This window comes from Notolepis coatsorum (genome assembly GCF_963971535.1).
Source record: "Notolepis coatsorum genome assembly, chromosome: 3".
NCBI classification, from domain to species: domain Eukaryota; kingdom Metazoa; phylum Chordata; class Actinopteri; order Aulopiformes; family Paralepididae; genus Notolepis; species Notolepis coatsorum.
This window is the reverse complement of record NC_140167.1, coordinates 85,616,498-85,632,845: the sequence shown is the minus strand read 5'-3', so window position 1 is coordinate 85,632,845 and position 16,348 is coordinate 85,616,498. Positions and strand designations below refer to the sequence as shown.

Below are 16,348 nucleotides of genomic sequence, written 5' to 3'. Positions count from 1 at the left end.
GGAACGTGGTGGCTCAAAGCGTGACAGCCCCTTCACTCTTAGCGAGCACGTTACCAACATAAAACGGGTGATAGTTCGGCCGTGAAAGGTCCTGAGATACCGTCACCTGTGAGACTCAAAGGCAGGGCTGGTCTGGCGGTGAGTAGGTAGACGGTGGTCCTGCCTTGGACGTCCAGGGAAAGCTGCAGAAAAAGGCGAGGCGACGGGCTGAGCTAACAGGCTAATTTCCTATACTGCAGCTAAGCTAACTAGCCGGTGTGGCTAGCCTAACTCTCCGACTACACATCACGCTTTGATGGTTGTCCCCGCCCGTCTGTCGAACGTCCTCTTCGTCTTTCGCCCTACTCACTATACTTGGGAAATAAGCTCACGGCACGCGACGCTACTTTCACTGCTCCGCTGCACAACTGCCACTCCGCGTGTTCTGCAGGTAGATGGCTCTAGGCCGACACGTCCTCTCTCATCTGGGAAACACGGCGAAGAGACCGCTCCGCCCGTGAGACTCCTCCTTGATCCCAGCCTCTTCGTCACCTCTACCTGTTGCCAGACCAACGCCCACCAGCTCCCCCTGGCGATAGTCCTCCACCATGTCTCACTGAGTCCCAGAGCAAAACAGGTCACAATAATTACACAACAGTTATAATGAATACAGTCAGACACATTCACATGTCTACATGTACTTGATGTTTGTTTTGTTATGTTACATATTTGAAATAAACTTCAATCAATCAATCAATGATTGGATTATTAGGAAAAATTAGGCAAGAACACATGATGCTCAGCTATAAATTTGAGAGACCCCCACAGGTGTTGTTGACTATGGGGGCCCAGACTCTATATATTCCATTGGCACCCCCATAGCTTGAACCCTGGGTTTACAAACATGTCACCTTTTTCACATCTTATCAGTTTGCAGGTCTGGTTATATACTGTAGTTACTGAAACTGATTGAATATGGCACCGCCCCACCTAGAATATTATTCACCAGGCGCCACTGGAAATGTAACTTCTTCATTTCAATATCTGTCTTTACTATCATGCTACTAAGGAATTGATATTACTACCTACTATGCTAACATGTCTGTTAGCCATGAATTAGTTCCCATTACGGTTCCACCCATGCAATACAATGATAGCTCTTCACACAAAAACACAGAATATATTTATATATAATACAAGGTAAAGTTTTTGGATTAAAGTTACAAATCACAAGCCTTAATCAATCTGCAGAATATGCCCCCGTCAAGGCTAGATAAATATCCTTCTTATCCCACCATGCCTATAAGCATCAGTTTCAGCGAAGATGAAAGAAAACATTAAATAAACCAAGCTAAAGCACACAGGTGTGTTTAAAAAAAATCACTCACCCCACCCTACGAAGGAATGACATCCTTCTCTCTTTCAAAATAGCTTCCCTTGCTTAGCCGATCCAGTTAGCCATTCTGTTTGTAGTTTATGATATTAAAATAACGTTGTCCCTTACTCGTCTGAACAATACACAATTGTGCTGTCGGCCTTCCATTTTCTTTAATTATCAATTGTTGTTCAAATCGTTCAATATCAGCTTTGATTGGTCTGAAGCCAAATCTCGTCTGCTTCCCTTGGTGGGCGTTTTGATGTGCGAAGGCGAAGGCATTGGTGGAGGTGTTTGCGGTTTCATAATAAAAGTTCTCTGCGCTACGAATTTCATAATAAAAGCAGCCGCTATTGTCATAGGAGAAACATATAGTATTTTTTTTTGTCCACGTTTGATTAATATAACTTTGCCTAAAGGCCAGGGTAGTAATTGAATTACATAGTAAGATGTAGACCAAGACAGAATATTAAATCAACATAAAACAAATAATTTTAGATACCAGATTATGTGCCATCTCTGTTGTGCAAATGCATCCTTTGCATATCACTAAATAATTTTATATTACCGTTTGATTAAAACAAGGTTAACAGGAAATGTGGCCTCCGGCAGAAGCCCTGCCTTCTTCTTCTGTTGGTGTATATCCATGTGTTGCATTCAAGTTCAAGTTTGTTTATTATTTGTCACAATAAAATACAGAATACTTTACGATGAAATGCTTGTTTCTGTATGAGCCCCTGAGAGTGTGCTTCATACAGTAAAAAGAAAAGTAAGTAAAAAAGTTATTAAGACGTAGGTAAAAAGTAAGTAAAGGAATGTTCAATATACATATATACAATACAGAGTAAAATGGGTAACAGTGAGGTATAATGCAGAAATGAGGAAAAGACTATGTTGAAGGTTTTGCTTTCCAATGGCTTCTTTTCTCATCCAGAGGTTATTTGGACAATGTTTCATTGCTATGCTGATGGTCTGTATGTTGTGTTTGCAGGCTAATCTTTGATCATGGCAGTGATAGTCAAGCAGCCTCAGATGACAGAATGGGACTCAAACCTGCTAGATTGCTTTGATGACATGAGCATATGTGAGTATCAACGCATCAACTTTCGCCTGCTTTATTTAAAGGAACATGCCAACATTATGGGAAAGCTATCCAGCTGCAAGCTAGCCTAGCTTAGCACAAATTAATGAAAATGGATATGGACCAGCTAGCCTAGCTGTTGGCCAAAAACACCTCTCCCAGAGTTTGTGGTCCCTATCCGCTTCCATTAATCTGTGCCAAGCTAGACTAGCTTGCAGCCGGATAGCTTTCTACTGAACGCACAGAGAGGAAATTGGTATATATCTTCTTGTCTGAAGAAGATGGTAACCGCATTTCTCCATAATGTTGCTGTGTTCCAAGTTATTATTTAGCCAGTTCAAGTTAAAATCTCCCACCAACAATAGTGTAGAGGTCTAAGCACTAGTGTCGGCTGGGTAGTGTAGAGGTCTCTGCCTACCACCCAGACCCAGGTTAAATTCCCGGCAACACCGGCGACTGCACACGTGCCGGAGGAGGCAACAGGAAAATAATGTTCACCCCATTAAGAAAGTTATTATTACGATGAGAGCTACAGAGAAAAGCTAAGTATTTAATGTTTTTCTTCAGGCTGGTACGCCTACTGGTGCTGTCCCTGCCATGCCTGCACCACCACGGGGGAGTTTGGAGAGAGCAGGTGCCTCCCGTTACTGGACCTCTTGAGCCCGGCCATCCCGGCCCTCTGGTCATCCTGCGTGATTCCACTCTGTGTTCCTTCTGCTAGTCTGAGCCTGCGCGTCGCCATCCGCCACAAATATGGAATCAAGGTTCGGTGCCTTATTACCATTTCTCTGTTTATTAACACTTTAATCGCCGGAGACGCCGAAACTCGTCATTCCCCGCCATGCTCATTCTGCCGAAGACGCCGTAACACGTCTTTGATATCAATATTTCAGAAATCTGTGATCGAAATCATATTTCTCCCCCGGAGACCTGAGATATACTGCTGAACCCCACTCAACTCTCTAACGGTTCAAGAGGGCCATCTGGTGGCCGATCGGCAGATCGCCCAACAGGAAGTGATCTGTGGATGAAGTGGTGCTCACCCATATTTCGTCCGGGCACTCGCTATCGTTAGAGGTACTCCATCTTGACACAGTGAACACCGATCGGTGCAAATAACTCGATAAACAACATGATTTGGACGTATATACTATTATACAACCTGGAAATGGATCGGGTATTTCTACATCCCATAATAGCAATATTATGCCCAACGCTATGAGGAAGCTACGGTAAGATTCAGCTTTTTTTTTAACGTGTTCCATATAAACTGCTCTGATGATCATATCACCCACACTAGATGAATGATATAACGTTGCCCACGGAATTATAAACGACCCCCCGCCCATCCGGTCAACATCAGATCATACGTAGTAACTCCTAGAAGCACATCCAGTTGAAATTTTTTATCTTGCACAGATTCCTACCAAACTGTATTTGATCATCAATATAATGCATTTAGGGCTATAAATCAAGTTCTGGAGAAAGCTGCAGAAAACGATAAAAACATACTTATACTTAGACCGTATTTTAGTATGAATATGTGAATGAAAAAGTATAACATTGCTACACCCTGAACAATAGATATAGGATGTTGAATGGGCCATAATAATGTCAATTTAGCAATACAATTTAAAAAGTTATAGCCCTGCAAAGAAGGGGAACTTCTCCATGTTAAATAGGGCTGACGAGGGATGGTAAATTATGAATTTAACCCCGGCGATCAAAGTGTTAATATGTAGAATTATGTACGTTTCTTTTCCTACGGTTCCTAAGGTGTATTATTAAAGTAAATCAATCACTCTGTGAATCTATTTGACTGGAACATCTTGTGACTCAGATTAATTCTCTTGTATATTTTTGACACAGTCTCATTAGTGTTAGTGTTAACATTCACTTAACGGTTATAGTTAAGACGTGAAGTTAGGGTTAAGGTTAGATCCCCAGAAGGGGAACTTGCTAAATCTATTACTTATGGCTATAACATTTCCCTGTGGTCCATCAGTACTTAATGTACATATTTGAACCTCTTAACACTTTGGGTGCCAAAAATGTGTTAATACGTTTCTGGGCCCTGACCGTAGAGTGCCAAAAACGGCTTTTTATGATTCTGGGTAGTTTTTCCTTTTTTTCTATATTTTTATTCATTATCCATCCAGGGAGCCTGGTGTCACCATAGGGAATGGGTCTGAGGTCGCCAAAGTGCAATACCGGCCGCATCCAGCTAGACGGCGGTATCAAGCACACTTTGAAACCTTGTATCTTGGCCTGTGCGTCGATCTAATGTCTCCGGGTCATTTTCTTTTTTTTTGTGCAAGGGGAGCGGTTATAGCGGTCAGATTGAGAATAATCAAATGCTCCCGATGCATGATGTGTGGTGGATTATGTTGGCGACACGATGGACATCAATACTTGGAATCGTGATCAGATAATTGGAATATTCTTTTTGGGGTACATCCTAGTCAAGGTAAGGGCTATATGATATCAATCTTGCATTGATCCAAGCATGTCTTTACCTCGATCCGAACGTGTCTGTAACGTTACTCCACAATGTATGCCGTTGGTGACGATATAAGCATCAAAAAACGACCCCCCCCCCCCCCCTTCATGCATTCATGATGAAACATAATACCTATGATATAGATTTGATTTGAGAATAATAGAGGGTCCAGGCAAGAAACGGCAACGGTTATAGTATAATACACGCATAAGGCTATTCCTCAGCATTTCGGGAATTACCCCAGACCGATCTAAAAACACTTATATTCACCAGGGTATAGCGCGCGATTGTATGCATGGAAAAATTATATCTTTTTTGCATCTTGACCGGAAGAAAGTCACTGTCAAATGACCATAGTATTGTATCCATAGCTATAATATAGAATATAGTTATGGCTCTACAAACAAGGTGACGGACTCCTATCTTTTAAAACGTGGCAGTGAATAGATGGGGCCCGAAAAAGGCGTGGCACCCAATGTGTTAACATGCACTGGCGTCTTGTCGTCTTGTCTTGCGTTGCTGGTAGGGTTAGCTTGCCTAGTGCAGCTTTCAATACACAGTAGCAGGAGTTGGTTGGGCTTGACGTGCCGAGACAGCTTGTACACAACCCTCAGCCTGTCTGGCCTCACGTGGTATGAGGCTGCAATCCATCACCTGGAAGACAATAGGCGTGGGGAGAGGACTAACAAGCCAACTCCAAAAGCCCTCCAGGGGGTTGGGCGACGGGCTAACATCCCCACCCCGTAAAACACTATATTGTTACAGAAACGCCAACAAGAGATAAACAAGACATCAACACCTTGGCCCAGGGAAGAGAAGGGTCTTCGATAAGAAGGTCTATGACACCATGTGGTGAAAGCCAGAAGTCTCTGGAATGCCACACGGCCGATCACCCTTGTTTCGTCCAGGGCTGCCCATATCGGTATGTGGAACGTGAGAACCATGTATGAGACGGGTAAGACATTTCAAGTAGCAGCAGCGATGAGGAACTATAATCTCACGCTGCTCGGAATAAGTGAGACAAGATGGACACAGTCCGGACAGAAACGACTGGCCTCAGGAGAGTTACTGCTGTACTCCGGACACGAAGAGGACAATGCCTCCCACACCCAAGGAGTAGCACTGATGCTATCTAAAACAGCACAGACAGCGCTCATAGGATGGGAAGCCCATGGTCCAAGGATCATCACGCATCCTTTCGAACCAAGAAGAAGAGGATCAATATGAACATCATACAGTGCTACGCTCCTACCAATGACAGCGAGGAAGCAGACAAAGACCAGTTCTACAACAGACTGCAGTCCATTATAGAAAAGCACCCAGAGAGAGACATCACAATCCTGATGGGAGACCTTAATGCCAAGATCGGAAGTGACAACAGGGGGTACGAAGATATAATGGGAAGACATGGATTGGGGGCCATGAATGAAAATGGGGAGAGGCTGGCGGACCTGTGCGCTATAAACAACTTGGTCATTGGCGGCAGTGTTTTTCCCCATAAGAACATCCACAAGGCCACTTGGGTATCGCCAGACCACATAACCGAGAACCAGATTGACCACGTCTGTATCAGCAAGAAATTCAGGAGGTCCATGCAGGATATAAGAGTAAAGAGAGGAGCAGATGTGGCTTCAGACCACCACCTTGTCGTAGCCAGCCTGAAGCTGAAGCTAAGAAAGAACTGGATGTCGGCACATACAACACGACACAGGTACAACACAGCTTCCTTGAGAGACGCCAGTAAGCTGGAAGAGTTCAGAGTAACACTCAGCAACAAGTTCCAAGTTTTACAGGAGTTGTTGGAAGAGGACGAGTGCACCCTGGAGAACAGTTGGAAGGAGATAAAAGAGGCAGTAATGTCTACCTGCCAGGAAGTTCTTGGCCCCAAGAAGCACCAGCACAAGGAATGGATCTCAGGGGACAGTCTGCGAAAGATCCAAGAGAGGAGGGAGAAGAAGGTGGCAGTGAACAACAGCCGGACAAGAGCAGAGAAGGCCAGGGCACAAGAAAGGTATGCAGAAGGAAACAAGCTAGTAAAGAAGAGCATCAGAGCAGACAAGCGAAGGTATATGGATGACCTGGCAACAGAGGCAGAGCAAGCAGCAAGAGAGGGGAATATGAGAGAACTGTACAACATCACAAAGAAGCTGGCAGGAAAGTACAGAAAACCAGAACGACCTGTGAAGGACAAAGAGGGAAGACCGATAACAACGGGAGAGGAGCAACAGAAGAACAGATGGATGGAGTATTTTGAAGAACTTCTAAACCGGCCAGCACCACAGAACCCACCAGACATCGCACAGGCTGACACAGACCTACCCATAGCCTGCAACGCACCAACCAGGGAAGAAATTAGGTAGGCCATCAAGCAGCTGAGAAACGGAAAGGCTGCAGGACCAGACAACATCCCTGCGGAGGCACTGAAGTCAGATATAGAAACCACGGTGAAGATGCTCCACCCACTCTTCATGAAGATATGGGAGGAAGACGTGCCAGGAGATTGGAAAGAGGGCTATCTCATCAAGATCCCAAAGAAAGGCAACCTTAGCAATTGCGCAAATTACAGGGAAAGTTTTTAACAGAGTCATCTTGAACAGGATGAAGGACCTCATCGATGCACAACTCCGCGATGAGCAAGCTGGTTTCCGCAAGGACCGATCCTGCACAGACCAAATTGCAGTGCCGCGCATCATCGTGGAGCAGTCGATAGAGTGGAACTCGCCCCTGTACATAAACTTTGTGGACTATGAGAAAGCCTTTGACAGCCTAGACAGAGAGACCCTCTGGAAGCATCTCCGACATTACGGGGTGCTGACCAAGATTGTTTCTATCATCAGGAACTCCTATGAGGGACTGACATGCAAGGTGGTCCACGGAGGGCAGCTCATAGAGGCATTCCAAATGAGGACCGGGGTCAGACAAGGTTGTCTGCTCTCGCCCTTCCGCTTCCTGCTGGCCATTGACTGGATAATGAAGACCTCCACATCACAGAGAAGGTACGGGATTCAGTGGACACCTTGGACGCAACTGGACGACTTGGACTATGCTGACGATTTGGCACTACTGTCGCACACCCAACAACAGATGCAGGAAAAGACCAACAACGTGGCATCCACTTCCACGCAAGTGGGACTCAACATCCACAAAGGCAAGACTAAGATCCTCAAGACCAATGCAGCAAACAACACCAACGCAATCATGCTGGATGGTGAGGCTTTGGAAGAAGTTGAAGCCTTTACCTACCTTGGCAGTGTTATTGACAAGCAGGGCGGCACAGATGCTGATGTCAGAGCGCAAATAAGGAAAGCACGTACAGCATTCGTGCAATTACAGAACATCTGGAGCTAAAAGAACTGACTTCCAACACAGATTCTTTAACACCAACGTCAAGGCAGTCCTACTATACGGAGCAGAGACGTGGAGAACTACAGCTGCAACCATCAGGAAAGTGCAGGTCTTCATTAACAGCTGCCTGCGGAAGATCATCCATATCCGATGGCCAGACACCATCAGCAACTGCGAACTCTGGCAGAGAACAAACCAGTTGCCCGCAGAAGAAGAAATTAAGAAACGCAGATAGCGCTGGATAGGCCACACCCTGCGAAAGCCCCCAAGTACCATCACCAGACAAGCCCTAACGCAGAGACCTTGAGGCAGACCCAAGACCATGAAGATGACCTGGAACCAACTGGAGAGAACAGCTCAAGACAGAGATGCTTGGAGATCACTTGTTGACGGCCTATGCCCCAGAAGGGGTAGCAGGCGTAAGTAAAGTAAAGTAAGGCACGTATACGGACCGTTTTGCCCTTGCACGAAAGTCACGGCACTTTGCGAGCGTCTAGCATCTCGGGCTGCATTTTTCGCCAAACATATAAATTACCGTTCTAAAGATCTATTTGTTGCCGTTCGAACACCACCTCACTCGACCAAATCCGTGCCTCGGTTCTTGAGTTATATGACGATATGAGCATCCTTTTACGCACCGCGTGTCAGATGACCACCCCGGACTCCCGACGCTCCAGAACTGCCAATCATCCGCTGATGGCGAAAATGAGGGGGTGCAAATACAGGAAGTAGGTGAAAGTTGACAAGCAAAAACCAGAAGGAATCACACCACAGAATAAACGGCTGTAGAGAAATGGATTTTGGAAAGCTTTTTCTTTTGTCACATGGTTTACCCGGATCTCTCTCAAAGACCTATTTCTGAACGGATTTTTATAAAATTTGGACCTGTACTACATAAGACTTCAGGTTATGGATCCGCTGTGTTTTCCAGCTTATACCTATTTTTTCTTTTATATATTTAATTTGACATTGCAACCACTACAGAAAAATTGTTGTACACAAGTTCAAGTTCAGACCTCTGTTACTCTATTTCATTAGCACTAAAAGTGATTTTCCTTTTTTGCATTAGTAACTTCAGAATGTTATCTTTCAAAAGAGACCAGGCTCATGCATGTGCTATACGTATAAAGTATAAAGCTAAGCTTTGCAAAGAAAGTATGCAGTCCTCAAGTTAAAGTAAAAGAATTGCCACTTTTCTGGGTGCCTGTTAAGAGCGAGATCTGGCTGTTATTTCCTCCCGTGACACAAGTAATGTCCTGTTGGCAAGCACATTGTCCAAAAGAAGTTGCCCAGTGTATCGCCACCTTTTATATAATTAATTAATGAATTAATTAATAAAAAAAGGACTACAGCGACCACTACCAACTTAAGCCCCTCTGCCTCTTGCCTCCAGGGGACCATCTGTGAAGATATCTGCATCTCCTGCTTCTGTGTGTGGTGCTCCTGGTGTCAGATGGCCAGGGAGATAAAGAAACGTAAGACAGACCCGGTCGACATCAACTTCAACATCCATACGGTGGTGCAGACCGCACCGATGATGCAGGCCGCACCGGTGGTGCCGACCAGTTATGGGTTTGTGACCCAACCATAAATGTCCATTATGTATAAGCAAAGCTGAACAGCGGTCCAAGATATATATATATTAAGGCTGTCAAAGTTAACGCGATATTAACGCGTTAACTCCAGATTCTATTAATGCCATTATTTTTTTTAACTCAAGATTAACTTACACATTTTTTTTTTCTTTTTTTACTAGACTTCACTCAGGTGTATTATTGATGCTCTCATTGATACTATGTTTGTTTCTGATGGTGTGTGTGTGTGTGTGTGTGTGTGAGAGAGAGATATAGAGAGAGAGGGGGGTGAGAGAGATAAGGAAGGGGCAAGAGAGAAAGAGAGCTGGGAGAGTGTGTGTGTGAGGGAGAGAGGGGGGTGTGTGATTAGTCAGCCCTTGTGTGTGTGAATGTAACAAGTTCCTAATGTTTTCTTTCCCCTATTATTTCATGCACACTTTATTCATTGTTTTAAATTTTTATTTTCTTTAAGTTATTTTGTGCATCACTCTGTTTTGAATTTGATGCAAATTTGCAATGCATGAGGGTCATCCTTTTGTGTTAAATGGCTGCATAAAGCAAGCATTTGTTGACTCGCATGTTGATAAGAGTATTAAAACTTGGAACTTGAAAAAGATCCGTTTAAGGTAAAAAAAATTAAAAAAAATAAAATGCGATTAATTTGCGATTAATCGCGAGTTAACTATGGACAATCATGCGATTAATCGAGTTAAATATTTTAATCGTTTGACAGCACTAATATATATATATACATTATATCCATATGACTTGAATGGATAGTAAGGGTGTTTCCGTGGTGATTTGTCTTCCGTAGAATCTTTGACGATGTGATGGAAATCTGGAATTATGAATTGTAGAATGACTTCTTATGATTCCAGATGGAAATAACAAGGATTGTTTTGGACGGAGAACCAGGAAGCTGTAATGTTGCCACGGCAACACATCAACCTTTCTCATGCATCAAACCAAGCAAAAAAATATATATATATTATAAAGTCATAATAGGTTTACCAGGGTTGTCATCATACTATGGGGGACCAATCCTGCCAAAATAAGGAAACAAACATTGAATAAATGAATGCAGAAATAAGTGATTAAATACAAAATCATAAAAAAATATTTAAATCTGTATGTATATATATTTGTACATGTATTTCTTTATTTCTTAATGTATTAATACATCTATGTTCATATTTCTACTTTAATTTATTTCTGTATTGATTTTCACATTCCTTTATTTCCACATTATTTATTTATGTCTCTATTTCTGTGTCTTGTATGTTAATGAGGGGGCGTGTCTTGGCTATTCAGGCATTAGCAATCATCCCAAATAGTTTTAAAGCACCCATGCATCCATTGCAGCCAAAGCCACAGCTCTGTTCCTGAGAAATTGCTGTGCCAAAATTTCCAATATATTCAATAGGAACTTCATATATGGGAATCTGCCGATGAGATATCGGGTCAAGACTAGAACAATTTTTTTTATTCTGGGATGTTCCTAGGCTCAGATATGGACAAATTTCAATATATTCAATGGACTTCAAAAATGTATTGAATATATTGGAATTTGTAGTCATATCTCGGCGTATGAATGACACAGCACCGACACAGCACCCTAAACTGGGGTCAAATATAGTCAACCAAGACACGGTTGGAATCGCCCTAATGCTAAGATTGTATTTAATTTAAGGCAACGGTCTTTCAAAAGGCAGAACTTTTATGAATACATCTCCCATTAAAATGCATTCATTCTACGACAAGAAATAGGTCTGACTTACTTACTAAAACAGGTGTGTATTTAGAGTTATGGGCCAAGAAAGTCCTTGAAAAATAAACTTGTCTTATTACTGTTGTAAGAACTATTTTCAAAGATACAATAAGTGAATACTTTTACAATTTTATAATAAAATATACCTGCAAGCAGGCATACCCTGTCCAGTTATTGTGCCTACATGTCTCCATTTTCATTTTCCAGATTTTTCCAGATTGTGATCGTACAGAATGTAAGCTTTCAAATGATGTGTCATATGTTAAAATCTGAGAATGTTTTGAAGATCATGTGCTCATTTAAATCGTGTAAAGCAGTCTGTTTTCTAGAACACTTAACCCTTTCACTGCCACACTACAGAAGGTTAACCCTTTACTATCACACTACTGACGGTTAAATGAAAACGAGAAACCATTTCAGAAGTGTTTATAATTGTATTGATATGCATGATAAGAACATGGTCCATATATAATTAGTTTTTAATTTTAGCATAGTCAAATGTAGCCTAATTTGATTATTTATTTCTAAAGCAATGAAAGATGATGAATAGCTTTTATTTTCTGCATGGCCTGTTATGCAGGCCAGGTTTTTCTACCCCCGGGAAGAGTTCCCAGGAGTTCGACGACCCGCGCTCATCACGTGTGCGCACGCGGGAGGAGACAGTGTGTCGGACCGACACAAGATGGCGAGCCTCACCCATGAACCTAAGACATAACCCAGATCAGACATCTCAGTTACTGCATACGAACTGCCCAGACCGTTGCCTCAACAATCGGGTAGGACTGTGAACTGCCTTTCTCACTCCCAGTGAGGAAGTGGATCTGGGATTAACAAACTAATTGAACTTGAATCACAAGGACTTCCAAAGACATTTATATCCTTTTTTATGATACGAACTGATTGAACTTGAATCACAAGGACTTCCAAGGGCCTTTATACCCTTTGTATTTTTTATTGATGTACATATATAGATATTGATTGTAGTTGAATCTCATTGATGTTTCTCCTGTAAAGAAGGAGAGTTTGAAGGGTCATTTCACCTAATAAGGCACTTGCATTTCTGTATATTTAAAGATTTTCCATTGGTACTTTGCTTGGTATTACACCTGCAAAGAAAGAGTTTAAAGGGTCATTTCACCTAAAAGGGTACTTGCATTCCCTGCACACTTAAAGGTTTAGATTAATACGTTACTTTAAATACTTACCTACTAACTGAAAATAATAAACTAATATAAGGTTTACCGATCTGCACCTGCAGAAGAAAGATAATGAGTTAACTCACAAAAAGGATATCTAATGACTCTAAATCTAGCTTTTAGCTAGTGATTATCATCAGAGACGTCTGAACAAAATGTGTTGATTCAATCAACCTAGAAACTTGATATCGAACTAACCTTCCTAAGATAAGGAATCGTTAATGAAAGGACATAAAAAGGGATACTTTACTTTACCTCACTTACTAGTTGCACATTGTCGTCATTGTCTTACCAGCGCTGTTGTTCTTGAATAAATTACCGGTTATTGTCATAACTTTGTCTCTGGTCTACTATTCCTTTTATTGTGTATATTACTCCTCCCTCGAGCCTAGAACTGATCCGTGGCGTCGAGCTGTTACTGTTAGTGACAGAGAGAGAGAGAGTGAGAGAGAGAGACGGCTCCCAGTGAGCTGTGGTGTTCCACAAGGAAGCATACTAGGACCGTTACTGTTCCTAATTTATGCAAATGACATGTCGTCAGCCTGTGACTGCAACTTGTTCCTGTTTGTGGACGACTCAGCCCTCCTGGTCTCTGACAGGAACAAGTTGCAGGTTGAAAAAACCCTCAGCTCGGAACTCTGCAGAATCTGCACCTGGCTCGCTGATAACAAACTATCACTACACCTGGGTAAAACAGAGTCCATTCTCTTCGGTTCAAATAACAAACTCAGCAAGACCGATGGCTTCTCAGTTACAGTGGGTGACAATATTGTCACAAGGAAAGATGAAATTACATACCTGGGTTCCATCCTAGAGGCAAATCTTTCCTGTGACAAAATGGCATCCAATGTAATCAAAAAAGTCAACCAACAAACTAGATTCTTGTACCGGATCTCCTCTCTGGTAAACAAGAATACCCTGAAGTCTCTGGCAGGAGCACTCATTCAAGGGTACTACGACTATGCTTGCAGCTCATGGTACCAAAGCACCTCAAAGGCGCTAAAAACAAAATTACAAACATCACAAAACAAACTGGTCAGACTACTGCTTGACCTTACCACTAGAACCCACCTCACCCCTGCCCACTTTGACAACCTAGGATGGCTTAGAGTAGACGACAGAGTACAGCAACTTGCAATGGGCCTGGTCTACAAGATACACTACACCACTAAGGTACCCATGTACATATACTTCCACAAATACTTCCCAAAGGTCAGTGAATACCACGACCACAACACCAGAGGGAGCTCCACAAATCATGTTAAACCCAGATTCGTCTCAAACAAGGGACTAAACACGTTTTGCAATTATGCCACATCAATGTGGAACGCCCTACCCAAAGCTGTAAAGGAATGTGAATCACTACCCACTTTCAAAACCGCTCTCAAAGAGCACCTACGGGAGAATTAGAAACTGGCCCCTGTAAATGTCCAAACCCAACCCCCTCCAATGTACAGTTCCCCCCCCCCCCCCCCACCGCCAATGCAGTTCCCCCCCCCCCCCCCCCCCCCCCCCCCCCCCCACCTCCTCCAATGTACAGTTCTGTATCGTTAGTGGCTTAGCTTGGCATCACACTGCACTATCTCGCGTACGTGCACGCGTACTGAATAAACCACAAATGTACCTCTAATACCAGTATTAGTCTGACCACACCCCTCATCAGCTTACCTTCATAAGCAGGTGTGTGGTCACCTGCTCTCCTCCTTCTCGCTTTCACCACAAGGAAGAAGTGCCTCGGTAGATCCCCACACTTGACACCATGATGGAAGAAATTGGATTAGGAACAGCTTGGGAAACAAGGATACGTTGACATCATATCTTTATTTTCTCTCTCACTATTTTCGAGAAAATACGGCGATATTGTCTTCGTACTGGAGTGTCTAGAAGATGATGATCATTCTAAAAACCCTCCACCGGTTTTCGTATTGGGAGCATGCCGCTGCATGCTTCTCAACTGCAGTTCCTTGCTGTGTTTGTTGGGGTGAAACCTGTCAGGCCACAGCTGAACTGTCGGACATGCCGCTGTTGTGAGAAGCGGTGCGTTCCAGGTTGGGTGAGTAGTGTTTGCTGGCGGGCTCCACTTGTCTGTTAGTGCTATGGGGGCTACTTGACAAAGTTTATGGAAACCGGCCCCAGGCTAGGGTCCTTTGTTTAGCCGCCTAGGCGACAGAAGGCCTTGGTCTGGAGACCATTATAGTTTTAACTAGTGGGCCGCGACCATTGACACTGGTGATCCCTGTGTGTTCTGGACGAGTGGATTCTCTCTGTCACCGTGTTAAGGCCCCATCTTTCATATCCAAATGAGAGTATTCCTTCACGAGGGGATATGTGCATGTAATGTGCGATAGCGGCAGATTCGTGTTCAAAGTCAGCTACACAGGCCAGTTGGTACTGTGCTGATTCCGCCGGATGTGGTAAAGTCACCGTTGTGAAGCGGTGTTGACATCTTGTTTTCTCTTTTCTCTTAAAAAGTGAGGAGAGGTTCAGAACGGCGGCCTGTCTGGGTGAGTGTTATGTCATTGTTTACATGTTCATAGCTTACGGTTAGCCAGTCAGCTGTTAACTGCTGCGTTAGCCTGCTGGATCGCTGCATGGCCTGCTAAGGCCTACTATTAGCCAGTCAGCTGTTAGCTGCGGGGCTAGCATGTCGTGGTCGCTAGGTAACGTTAGCTTGCTGCTATGGCCATGGCTGGCGCGGGGTAGCTTAGCTTCTCGCGCGCCGCCGGGAGCTCGCTTCTGATCGCCGTTAGCTTGATGCTATTCTGTTGAACGTGCTTTGATTTTAACATGTTTTACACTCTTGACCGCGACGTCATCCTTGACAGGGGATGTTTCGTCGACCCTGCCCTGAGCCTGGACGGGGATTGCGTCAACAAAGAGGACTGTAGCGACTGGTTGGAGCGGCGACGCTGCCCGGATCGAACAACACAGGACGGCTGTGTTCTACGGTGTCTTGTGACTGCACTTCGCTGATCTGCGTTCCGGGTAGGAACGGGGTTGACCAGACCTCATAACACGTCTTCTGGTTTTACTTTGCTAAATGTATTGTGAATAACGGTGTTTTTTCCCAAAACGTGTGTTGTTGCAATGCATTTGGGATACGTTGCGGGTTATGTGTGAGCTGTTTTTGTCACTGGCAGTTAGCTTCTCCGTGCAGATCGTGATGTATTGATCTGGTTGTTGTGTGAGAAACATCATGGTGTTTGTGTGTACCGTGTACTCACTACTAAGGCAACTAACCTATGAAGCTATGCTTGGTGACAAGTGAGTAAAAGAATGTTCTTTCTCAGACTGTAATGACAATGAACAGTGTGTTCACACTTTAACAGGTTTTCCTGTTTTAACTGGCCGTATTGAGGGTAAAATAGGAGGATTGTGTTTTCCCCCCCGGTTCCCTGGGGACTTTATCACCTCCTATCAGACATGTTGTGCATTAATTGTGTCTTTTGTGTGGTAGGGATACGATGTAACTCTTAGCTTGATTGCTGAGGTTGTGCTAAATCTGCTGGAGAAACTTATTTCCTAAAGGG

The 16,348-nt window shown here is 43.6% G+C and overlaps 1 protein-coding gene across 1 annotated transcript; it reads left to right on the top strand.

The window, feature by feature from the left end:
* Positions 1–2,359: 2,359 nt before the first annotated feature.
* On the top strand, positions 2,360–9,871 carry LOC311225886 (cornifelin homolog; the record flags this gene model as incomplete). Its single annotated transcript, XM_084311278.1, has 3 exons — positions 2,360–2,438; positions 3,003–3,199; positions 9,674–9,871. 3 exons carry the CDS (start codon positions 2,360–2,362, stop codon positions 9,869–9,871), a joined length of 474 nt encoding a protein of 157 aa, XP_084167404.1.
* Positions 9,872–16,348: the final 6,477 nt, after the last annotated feature.